This window comes from Emydura macquarii, unplaced genomic scaffold (assembly GCF_026122565.2).
Source record: "Emydura macquarii macquarii isolate MOO-44397 ecotype Brisbane River unplaced genomic scaffold, CSIRO-AGI_Emac_v2 contig_3390, whole genome shotgun sequence".
Lineage (NCBI taxonomy): Eukaryota > Metazoa > Chordata > Testudines > Chelidae > Emydura > Emydura macquarii.
The window spans coordinates 88,350-100,130 of record NW_027133527.1 but is presented as its reverse complement, the minus strand read 5'-3'; the positions used below and the strand labels follow the sequence as shown (position 1 = coordinate 100,130).

The window sequence follows — 11,781 nt, the reverse complement described above, 5'->3', positions numbered from 1 at the left end:
TCTCATCATTGTACTTTATTTCTGAGTCTATGGTAATAGTTGTCTCTTAAAATCCTGGCTTTGAGCAAACAGTTACATCAGCTGACTATTATTAAAAACCCAGACCTTGCCACCTCCCATAAAGCTGAATAGGTGCAAAGTTGTTGATTAGCCGACTGCACTGTTAGGCAGATTACAACAGCCACCACGAGACTTCAGAAATCAATTCAATGCACTAAAATCCAGAGAATCTGTCCACTCTGCCAAAGATGTACAGATAAATTAGAATGATCAAGCTGCAGATGCACCACTGTCCTCAATGCTGTCTGTGCCTCTCAAGGTGAACTCTAAATCATGTCCCCCAGGAATTTTCTCCTCTTTTGGAAACAGAGAAGTTCTTTTTGTGAGGAAAAACAAACCTGCTCAGCTTTCGTTTAGACAGTGGATCCCAGTCACAGGGAATGGGACTTGGCAAAGAGAAAGGAAACCTAGAAGAAAATTAGTGTCGCATGTTTGCAGTTAACCATTACAGCTATATTTGCCTTCTCCCTAAGATGCTAGAAGAAATTAAACAGCTCTGCTTTGCTCCCTAACACCATGATCTCCCAGGTGTACAGGATATGGATAGTCTCATTTGCTGTATCTTGGGGAAATCCATCCCATTAAAAGTTCCACACTGAGCTTGATGTGCACTCTGCACCATAACTGCACTGCCAATTTGGATTTAACAGCAAGACGACAACACTGCATTACTTTAGTGGAAGCAGAAAAAGTAAACAGATCCTTCGAAAGAAGACGTGCCATCATTGGTAGCTTACTTTCCCCTTTTCCAAAGTTATCAGGATCTTTAAGTTAAGAAAGGTCTTTGGTGTTTAGACAGAAGGTAAGTTAGCAGAAGGGGTTGTATTGTAAAAACCAACTGGTTAACTGGAGGCTGGAAAGAGGTTGATCCTGTTTTCTCAACCACAATGCATGCCATGGACAGCAGCCACTTCCCCAGCTGCTTTAAGTATCTCAGAAACCTGTAGGGATACTGGGTCTGCACTGAACTGTTTAGTACATCATGAAAAGAGCATGATTTACCCAACTGCTAAATTAAAACAAATATAGATTTAAAAGGAAAATCTCTGACTACTGGCCAGTCCTAACAAATGCAATTGACTCCTGGTCCTTTGTCTAACTATATCATTTGGAGGCAGGGGTTGGGTGAGCAAAGGAAAACCTCAAAACCCTGTTTTAAAAACAGTAGTTGAGTTTTCATGTAGGAAATGTGAGGCCTGTGTTCTCTTGGTTTGCATTAGTTTATGAGATTCATACCCAATACGGTCTATAATTCCCGTTGCCCCTCACTCTTGGAATCTAACTTCTCTGTCTCAGCTGCACACCATGGTACACATGCCGTAATCCTCTTCCAACAATGCCAGCTCCAAGTTTCAATCTGACCCTGGGCTGCTGACCTTAGGCACCTGATCTTCAAACCAGAGGGTCATACCACCAGAAGGGACTGAGATAACCACTATGATGCAGAAAGCTAACCATTTGCCTCTTGGGTTCACAGGAAAAGTGATGGTAGTTTCATTCTAGGATGTTATGAATAAACCATATCGCCCCAGAAGCAGGGAAGCATATGAACAACTAGAAAATCAAATATACACCAGAACCTTTCAAAGATGCCCTCTCTCACATGTTCAGTCACATATTTTGCCATGAATCCAGAAGTAGATGACGAAGAGATGTGAGAAATCAGTGTGAGGACTACCCCACCCCCTTTTTTCTTTTCTTTAAAAGAAACAAATTAATGCTGCTCCTCTGTCTTCTCACTTTCCCTCAAAGGGAATGGACAGAGGCCGCATTTTGAAGATCCAGTTGGTTGAGACCTGTAGCTCCATCTCCCAAATCCCCACATAAACAAACATTCATATGTTGTTTCATGGGGGTGGGGTTGTTTTTTAAAAAAAAAACCCCAAAAAACTGCCTTTCCCCCCCCCCATTTTGATATAATGTTACTTTAATGCTGTTCCTATGAGAAGCTGTGCCCATTTTTCTACGCTGATCTCCTTGGGTGGTTCTTTTAAATGGTCATGTTTTGAAGCTTTGAGAGGCAGAGTAGTAAGATATCAGAGATGAGCAGCCTTCCTCCCAGAGAGCAAATGTGTCTGTGAAATATTCCTTTAGATGTTGAACTGCACAACTCCCATACCCCTTGGAGCGAAAATGGGAAGGAGATTTAAAAAAAAATTCCCAGCAGTCATACAATCAGTTGTCTGTATTTTTTTTTAAATCTAAAAAGGGGGGAAAATATCCCGTAAGTAAAGGCAGAACTGAGTTCCAGGTACAGGTAGTTGGGAGGATTTTTTCATTCTTTTTGGCACCTCGAGAGTCTAAGAATGGTTGTTGACCTGCCCTTTAAAATTTAATTTTAAAAAGAGCTCTTAATTCTCTAAATTTCAAGTTGTTATTAACAGTTGTGGTTTTGCTTTTCTTTGAAAATTGCTTTCGAGGCTCATGCTGCTGCCCCACCAACATTCCTGCTATCCTCCCACTGATTTGTCATTCACTGGTCGCCTGTCCTTGCGGCGCTGTTGATGTGATGACTCCAGTTTGAGCTTGGACTGCTCCGCCTGACTCTTCCATCCGGGGTCTTTTGACATCTGGTTCACACGAGGACGCTGCTGGGTCTTCAGTCGCTGCCTCACATATCCGGCTGACTACAACGGGAGTGGACGAGCTAGCCTGGGCTGCCAGGAGCTGCAGCGGGTTTGTGAGAGCTGGAGAGTGGGAGAGAAAAAAGTGTTAATTCAGCCAAGAATCTAAATAACATTTGCTGCTCTTGAAAAGAGAACTAAATCACGCTGGAGAGCAACACTGGAGACGTACAACTGTCACCTCAGAAGTGCTTTACAAACATTAGCTTTTTTTAAGTTTAAATTCTGGCTGAATTTAAGAACAAACATTAATCCTTGCTCTTCCCTAGCACCCTCCATTGGAAGTTCTCAAAATGTTTTACACATCGATTCATAAATAAACTCAAACACCCAGGAGCTAGGGAACGGTCTCCAGCTGGGAAAGTTACTAGTTATGTTTTAACCCCTAAACCAGTGCTTCTCAACCAGGGGTCCAGGGCCTCCTGGGGGTTGCAAGCAGGTTTCAGGGGGTCAGCCAAGCAGGGCCAGCGTTAGACTCGCTGGGGTGCAGGGCAGAAAGCTGAAGCCCCACCACATAGGGCTGAAGCCTGTGGCCCTGAGCCCCGCCACCTGAGGCTGAAGCCAAAGTCTGAACAAATTAACTTTGCGGGGCCCCGGGGAATTGCCCTGCTTACTACCCCGAACACCAGCCCTGGCTTTCATATGCTTAAAAACAGTTGTTGTGGCACAAGGGGGCCGTGGAGTATGCTGAAGGGGGCCTCAGAAAGAAAAAGGTTGAGAACCCCTTCCCCAGATCATGACTGGAAGGTTCTGGATCCATAGATCAAAGCTTTGTACTTACTGCATGGAGCACCACAATCCAAGCTTCTTCCAAGTTGCTACGCCAGCATAACTTAACCCGGGCCTGGACAGATCATGAGGGTAGTTTAGTCTCCAAGGCCCATTCAAAGCTTGATGCCTCTACTGAGATTGCCAACAAGAAAGCCAATTGTGTTGGCAGTTAGTGTGATAGGGACAGCCTGTCTACTATGAACTGGATTACAACCAGAATATTAATGTGGGAGTTAGGTAAGTATTATCTCCATTTTACAGGTGAGAAATGGAGACAGATTAAATGATTTAGACTCCCTCTGTGGCCTGAGGTATGTCAGAGCTGAGATTAGAGCCCAGGAATTCCTGGCTCCCAGACCTGTACTCCAAGAACTAGACAAAACTCTCTCACAGTTGTAAAGAAATAGGAAATAAGGTAATCTTACTTTCAATGTAAAAGTTTCAAGAATTCTGTTACTGAGTAGAAATTTCTACAGTTTAATGTCACAGCAAGACAGAATATGCTTACACCTTAGCTATAGTGTGTAAAACAGCTTTACATTGATAAAGGTGGCCAAAGGGTACACAGAGGAGGAAAGGCACCCAGTGTACTCCAATCTCTAAACTGTGAGGGGCATCAGCATGGTCAGAGCTAACACATTATAGGAGTGTCCACTGCTAGCAGCACAAAAAAGGAGCACTGGGATAAGGAGTAATGGAAGCAGAACAAAGTCCTTTCAGAGCCCAGCAAACTACACTAGGCAATTGAGAAGGGTGGCATGCATCAGTAAGGTCAAGAGGGTAAGAAAAGAGAAGGCAGTCAGGGTTGGATGAGAGAAAACCACTGACCACAATTCAGAAAAGCCATCTCAGTATTTTAAGAGGAGAAAGGGAAACAAATTTAAAAAACTGATACATCCTAAGGGAAGAAACTATTTTTCAACTGCATATACTGAACTGCTTCAGAACGATCCAGGCTCTGCATCCTCTGCATAGAGAATCTAACACCACTTAAACAGGAAAGCTATGGTGTCATTGGAAGGATTCTAATTACATCTGATTACAAAGAAGAGCAAGACAAATTTTAGTGATTTCAGAGTGCCTTAAACATAAATGAAGAATAATTAGCAATCAGATATCCTATTCTTCATCAGCCTCATGCTTCTGCAGCGTAACATCAGCTCCATTTATTTTTAATCTCTATTCTTATTTAATAACACTTTTATACAACTAAGACATTACAACTACTTATTGCAGTTTTCTATTACTGGTCAAGGTATAACTAGGTAAAACTCTGATGGGAAAGGTAGAAGGTCAAAGAAAGTGGTGGGAGATCTTCATCCAGCAATGGACTGAAAACAAAGAAATAACTCTAAGGACAATCCAAAAGTTGCTGTAAGAAAGCCACCACAAATCCAGCCAGTCTTCCACTCTGACTACCCCTAAGAGTCAGGGTGGAGGCACTGGGACTCTTCCTATTTCATAGGAAGGAAATAAGAGTGCTAGGGTTCTGCCACCACCAATCATTGTCCTTAAAGTGACAATACCTAACATTCTGAGGAAGCACAAGAATACCCTCCCAAGGTGAAAGGAAGCTCGGGATTTTTGAAACTAGAATGGACTAATTACTAGAAAAGATCCCATAGGAACAATCCTGCATTGACAGGGATGATCCAGTAGGCCTCCATTTCTACAACATGAAACCACACACCATAGTACTGGTTCTTTCCCCACGATTTTGATGAGTGAGAGGAGACTGGAGGTGAGACAGCTATGGAGAAAAGGATTTTCTGAGAACGGGGTTGGAGATTTAGTAGTATCCTAAGAGCTTCAGGGATGATTTAATATGCTATATTGAGGGCCAGGGCTGACAGGCAAGTGTCACGGATCCACAGAATGAACCTTCAGCGTGCCAGACCTCAAACTGATCCCACTATTTCTTCACAGTAGGCCACATAGCCGCACTGCCTCCGAGACTGCTTCACAACATGAGCTCTGCCCAGCAAGCCCAACCAAGACAGACCCCTGATCAGTGACTTTTACACTCTTCATGGACTAATGCGCCTCAGCAAGTGTTTGCAGTGACACCAGGCAGCTTTTCCAAAACAGAGTATGGCTTATTAGTCAACTGGAACAAAGCATTGGAAGTCCCTAGGTTAGCCCAGAGAAAAAGGTTAAGACAAAGTCCACATGGCCAAGCCAGTGCCACCAGCCAAGTTGCTCTGGATTCCATTTCAGGGTCTCTGTCCCTCTGTCAGTCCCAGATGAGAGCTGTGGAGCCTCCTCCAAAACCCAACTCTTATACCCCTCCTGTCACCTCTCAGTCCTTTGTCTTCAGGCAGAGCACAGTGGTGACAGAAGGACCCCACCTGCTGCAGCTGCCTGCTGTTAAATGTTGATTGTTCAGTTGCTGAGGTTTCTCTTTGTCTCTCTGGATCCTCTGTTGAGTTGGATCAGTTTCAACCAGTTTTTTAAACAATCCATTTATTTCACCCAGACAGCAAGGCATCTCTGACACCCCTCATGTCTCCTGTTCTCCCCCAAGAGCAGACCTAATCCCTTAGCCTCCACTGGGTAGCAATGCCAAGTGCAGAATTCATAAAAACATTACATAAATTTCTACTTTGTCAAGACAAGCCAAAGTGAGAAAAAATGGGCTCAAAGAAGGCCACATTTATTTCCTGAAAAGATGCTCACACTTGATGGAAAAAGACACTGGAGGGAGTTGGGGAAGGGATAGACAGATGCATTGCCAAGGACATAAAAAGGGACTGGACTCTGTAGAGATTATGTTCGTAAAGATGGCAGAACATTTTCCTCCCACACAGGAAAATGAGATCTCGAAGTGGAAGAGAAAAAGAACAGAGCAAGTGCAACCGATGTCTGATTTGTGTGGCCCTCTGTCCCCTTCTATGGCACAAAGCCCAGCTAGAGATTGAGGAGTCTGCTACAGCCTTAGCTAAGAGCTCATGCAGTAGAGGCTCAGACACTAAGCTTCAGAGTGCTCAAGTTCCATCCTACCTGCGGATGACCAAGGTCTGTTGGCGTTACACAAGGACTTAGAGCACTATGGTTGGAGGAGAAAAACTCACTAGTGTATTTGTTATTTAGAGGTGCAGTATGTTGCATAATACACCCCATGCACACACATTTCAATTCGATGTATGGGAAAACTCATATGTCAAGACCTTTGTGTAGTATAACTGCAGAGTTTGCAATGCATGTGGAATTACATCAGGTGGTTGGGCACACGCCCACAAAGGAAAGACATACCATAAGCACTGCCGGTGATGCTGTTGGTGGGGATGGCATGCTTCCCGTTTTGTGTCACTGCCCGTACAGGTAGTTGATGCTGTCCAATGGTCACTGGAGTTGCCTGTTGAAGAATGGTAACGGTTTGCCCTGGGACACCTTGAGCCATCTGACTGGCAACTGTTTGGATGACTCGGCTGGCAGTGGGTATTGTGGCAAATGCAATTGTTGGTTTCTCATCTATGCCTGCATGGACATTGAAACAGAAAGAACAAATCATTCACCATGAGCAGGCTTCATTTTCATTAATGTGTTACCAATAATACCTACCCCAGGATTAGAAATGTGAAAACTCCCAAGCACATACAGCCAGGTATCCAGATACCACAAAATCATTTGCTTTGACTCCCACAAATCTGTATCTAGTGTGAATGGGAAGTATCATTTCTCAGATAAATACAGCTTAGTCTCAGAATAACACATTTGGGCTCCAAAATAAGAATGGGTTGAAGAAATGGCTGACTGCTATGAGCCTGATCCTGGGAGATGCGAAGTACCCAGAAATCTTTATGCAGGGTCAGGCTCTACATGGAACACTTTCTGTGGGCCACTTGACACAGTGGGTCAGCACTGAGAAGGCAGTGTTTCACTCACCTTGCTCACTGGGGGAAGAACATTGCAATCAGGGATATAAGAACGGAAGGATTAGTACCGACCAGGAACAATTTACTATTTTGAAGCATTTCAAGACCTCCCACCACGATTTTTCAGTAACTCTACAAAAGTTTTCTTACTGAACATAACAAAAATATCTATGCAACTATTTACCAGTGTCAGGAATAGACGTCTTCTTTAAGGCACAAGCAGGCCAACCAAGAAACAAGGTTACAAAAATGTCTTTTTCTGGGGCATTAAAGAAGTTCTCCCCATGAGTCTTTTCTTTATCTGCATGTTAATACTTTGGCATGGATGATAATCAATGACAATTGGACTATGAGAGTTCCCTGCCTGTTCACCAGCCACCCTGTGCCTCAGCTACACAATGGGGAGGGAACCATAACAGTATCAAGTAGCCACAGTGTTTGTGGAATTAGGGACAGCTTGCTCTCATGCCTACACTTGGGTGAGATCACAGAGGAGTGGAGAGGAAGCAGTCCTCTCCAGTTTTCACCTGCCTTTGTGTGCCACAACCTTCAACTAGCTGGGAAGGAGAGGGGAAGGAACCAGCAGAAAAAGGGCAATGCCTTGACTGATGCTGCTCTTTTAGCACGGCAGTGCTCACTCCCCCAGGTTAACGGATCTGCTCAACAGGCAGGGAACAGCTGCAAGGAAGCCTCTTGCCTCAAGGGGCAACCTTGTTCCTCTACTGGCCAGCCAGAGGCTGCAACTGAGATTTCTCAGCGCATTGCCTGCCTAGAGCCTCTTTGACCTCTCCAGCCAACTGAGAGCAGGAAAAAGGAGTGATGCCTGCCCAGGGAGGAAGCTGATCCAGTAGGAGGAGACTGACTTGTCACCCCAGCCCAACCTCTCCTGTCATTTCCCTATCTTATTATCTGAGAAACAAGGGAGAAAGGGAAGAATAGGAGAGGAGAGGTACCGCAGGGGCACGAAGAGGGGTAGTGAGGGAAGTACGAGAGAGGAGAGCAAGCAGGGAGAAGGCAGACAGTAGGAAACGCAAAGGGGAGGGGAAGATGTCAGGATGACATAGGATAAAGGAGATGGCAGAGTCTGGGTGGATGAAGAGTGGAGCTGGGGAAGGCAAAAGCTGAAGGGTGGGGGAAGAATATCTAGGGATGGCAGAGGGAGCTTGTAGAGACAGAAGCCTGCTCTACACTAAAAGTTGACCCAGCTATGTCTCAGAGGTGTGAAAAATTCACACCCCGAGCGATGTAGTTAAGCTGACCTAAACCCCAGTGTAGACTGTGATAGATTGACAGAATTCTTCCATTTACCTAGCTACTGCCTCTCAGAGAGGTGGATTGCCTACGTCAACATGAGAACCCCTCCTTCGGTGTAGGTGGCATCTACACTGAAGCACTGCAGCTATACTACTAGTATACCATTTCAAGTGTAGACAAGCCTGGAGATTGCTACAGGGAAGCCTGGAGTAGCACAGAGAGGGTCTGTTCAAAATCTTCAGGGGAGTTCGAAGGAGGTCAAAAGCAAGCCAACACCAAAGTAAATGCTGAGTGTCTCATACTCCTGTAGAGGAGGGTCTTTGTCTCTCCCTCCCGCCCAGCTTGTAGGCCAAAAATCACTTGTGCACATAAACACCCAGTGAAACTCTCTGCCTATTGTGCTTATACAGTAATTGTACATTTGCACAATAAAATCATGCAGTTATGAGACAGGCTGCAGAACAGGAGATACTGCCCAAATGAAAGCAGACAGAGAATGATCCTTTTATATAGAACATTAGGTATTTTCAGGGTTTAGCTCACTAAATCCATGGAGGACGTGGCCAGTTTAGAAAGTGATCTTTATAATAACTGGCTTTTGCAGAGTCTTCTAATCACAAACACAGTACGCACTTCTACAAAACTCATTTCCAGAGGCTTACACCTTTCCTCTCTTGGAATATATTTTACATACCCATGTCCCAAGTACTATCAATGTCACCTTGAAACAAACAGCTTCTGCCTTCTCTGTGCTGGCTTTCAAAACAGAAAATCATATCTTGAGATAGTGGGAGTTTTGTTTTGGGATAGCAATGCCTTTCAGTAATTTAGCCAGTTGATTAGAATGGGCCTCAGTCCACAAGCATAATGTTGGTGGACACCAGGGCTAAAATAAATATTCACAGCCCTATATGCAGCTTTGATCACCTGTAAAATTCTAGCTAGATTTTTACTATGTAAAGGCCACACAGAGCTCAATTCTCCCGCTTTCTCCTAGGCAGTCCTAGTGTCAAAACTCTTACCCAATTTAAGTTGTATCTTATGACTGACCTCTTTTGTCAAGAGCTGAACACCCAGAGAGCACAAGTGTGCAGAAAAGCCCCACAAGTCCAGTAAAGTGTGTTCAAACCTCCCTTTCTCAACTAAGGAGGGAAATGAAACAGGCTACCTCGATGATCGCCAGCCAAATCCAACACTCTTCCTGCTGCTTCATGAGCAACGCCAGCTGGGCCCTGATTTGTTAGTATGTATCCGTTAGCAGAGCTTGAGGAGGAGGTTACAACCCTGACCATTGTAACAGTGGGAGCTTGCTGCACTACATGGATTGCATGACCTGAAGGCTGCTGAGAAGTCACTATTGGCATGTAAGCTACTGGCTTTGCCACTAGAGTGGATGGCCGAGGAGGAACAGCCATGATCACCGGCTGGGCACTGACAGGTGATCCTGAAATGAAAGAGATATGCATGTTAGAGACAGAGACAAGGAGGCATCAACTCTTACTTAGACATTTCTAATAATGTATAATTCAGAGCAACACAGTATTTGGAGAAGAATTAAAGATGTACAAACAACATTCAATCTTGCATTTCCTAACTTTTGAGTGGCTGGATTTGCAATCTAAACAACATTTTGAGTTTAGTTTTTGTATGCAATGTGTGTACACACAGTGCAGGGTTTTAAACGGGTTGCACAATCATGGGCATCCTACAGACTTAAAGTCACCACCCAGTAGTTTCACCTTTTCCAGGACAGGAGTGAAAAACTCCACCCTGATCAGTGCTTTTTTAATCATCAGGTCACATGGAACTCTGGGTGCAAAAAGCAACCGACCTACCTGGCTGAAAAGGGGAGATGACAAATCCAAATCCCCATTCAGACTGACTCCTTCCACTCCCCATCACATCCCCATGAAGCTGAAGCTAACGAGAGGCTAAAGCCCCATATACATGGGAGGCTGGGGAAAGGTAAGTATGGAGCACTGAGACCTATATTTGCAACCAGATCCTCCTGTGACAGGTTGGCATTTCTCTTTTGCCTACTTGAAAGACACAAGACTCTCCCCCACCATAATGAACACAATCTTCTGCACATTAGGGGCTACATACCAGGCGCACTTTGTGAATACCGATACTCTGGAACAGAGGCTAACTTTGACCCAAAATCATGGTCATGTGGAATGGGTGAGCCCTCCCGAGACAGGCACTCTGGAGTCTGTAGGCCACTAGAGTGAGGGGACAGCAGGCCAGGATGAGTAGGAGAGGCAGGGGCACTCCTGAAACACAAAACAGTGCCAAGAGAGTCAAAAGCATACATGCTTGCCAAGAAAACAGCAGCAGAGCACCAAAGGCATCTCCAATATCTACCGCCTCAAAAGAAGAGCTTCTATTCTTCCACGGCGCCAAGAAACCATTCTTGCACTGTTTTTGTACCTTCCTACTCCTTCCAATGAAGCCAGCAACCTGGCACCTTCTGCAGCAATGCTGCTCTTACCACGGAGAAATCTGAATCTAAACAGGCACACTCAAATGGATTTTTTTTTTTTAAATAGGTTTTGGTTGGTTGGTTGGCTTACGTTTTTAAATCCTATTTTTGACAGATCCTTTGATGAATACAGGCTAAAATTAAAAACAAAAAACATTTTATGAAGGTTTTTCTGTTCCTCTGTTAGCTGGGGGATGAAGCCACAATTCCTGTCCCACTATTTTCTGTCTTGAGAGAGAGAACAACAGTGAAACGCCACCAAGTGCTGCCAAATGCACAAAGCACACTGAAGAAATAAGTTTTGCTAATTTTAAATTACAGGAATTACAGAAATTACAGCAGATACAAATTCTTCAAGTTGTCAGTATGACAAAGGTTGGGAATTCCCAAGAGTACAAGCACCACTTAAGTGAGTCACTGTTCATAAACCCAAGGGACAGCTACGAGCACTGCATTTTCCCTCCGAGCAGGGAAAGTAGACAGCCTTAAATGAGAACACTTTGACACTCTGTATTGAGTCATTAGAAAAGTTTAAGAGTACAAAGAACACTGAATCCTCAAGCAGATACCTCCACAACACTCCTGAACCTAGTTAGCCAAAGGGACAAGAGTTCTGCAGTCACTCCTAGCGTCCCACGTGTCAGAACACTGGACGAGCAGCCTAGCATAAATATTTTAAGATAGAGGTTTATGGATTTCTGATTCCTGGTTTTGT

At 44.4% G+C, this 11,781-nt stretch overlaps 1 protein-coding gene across 1 annotated transcript in view; it reads right to left on the bottom strand.

Moving 5' to 3' along the window:
* Positions 1 to 11,781, bottom strand: part of FOXK1 (forkhead box K1) — a 58,424-nt gene continuing 46,643 nt past the window's right edge. The window contains exons 6-9 of the mRNA XM_067534289.1: positions 10,691 to 10,857; positions 9,753 to 10,028; positions 6,708 to 6,932; positions 1 to 2,747 (exon numbers count right to left, since the gene is read on the bottom strand). Coding sequence (XP_067390390.1) covers positions 2,530 to 2,747; positions 6,708 to 6,932; positions 9,753 to 10,028; positions 10,691 to 10,857 — 886 coding nt within the window. The 3' untranslated portion in view covers positions 1 to 2,529. The remainder of the gene's footprint in view (positions 2,748 to 6,707; positions 6,933 to 9,752; positions 10,029 to 10,690; positions 10,858 to 11,781) is intronic.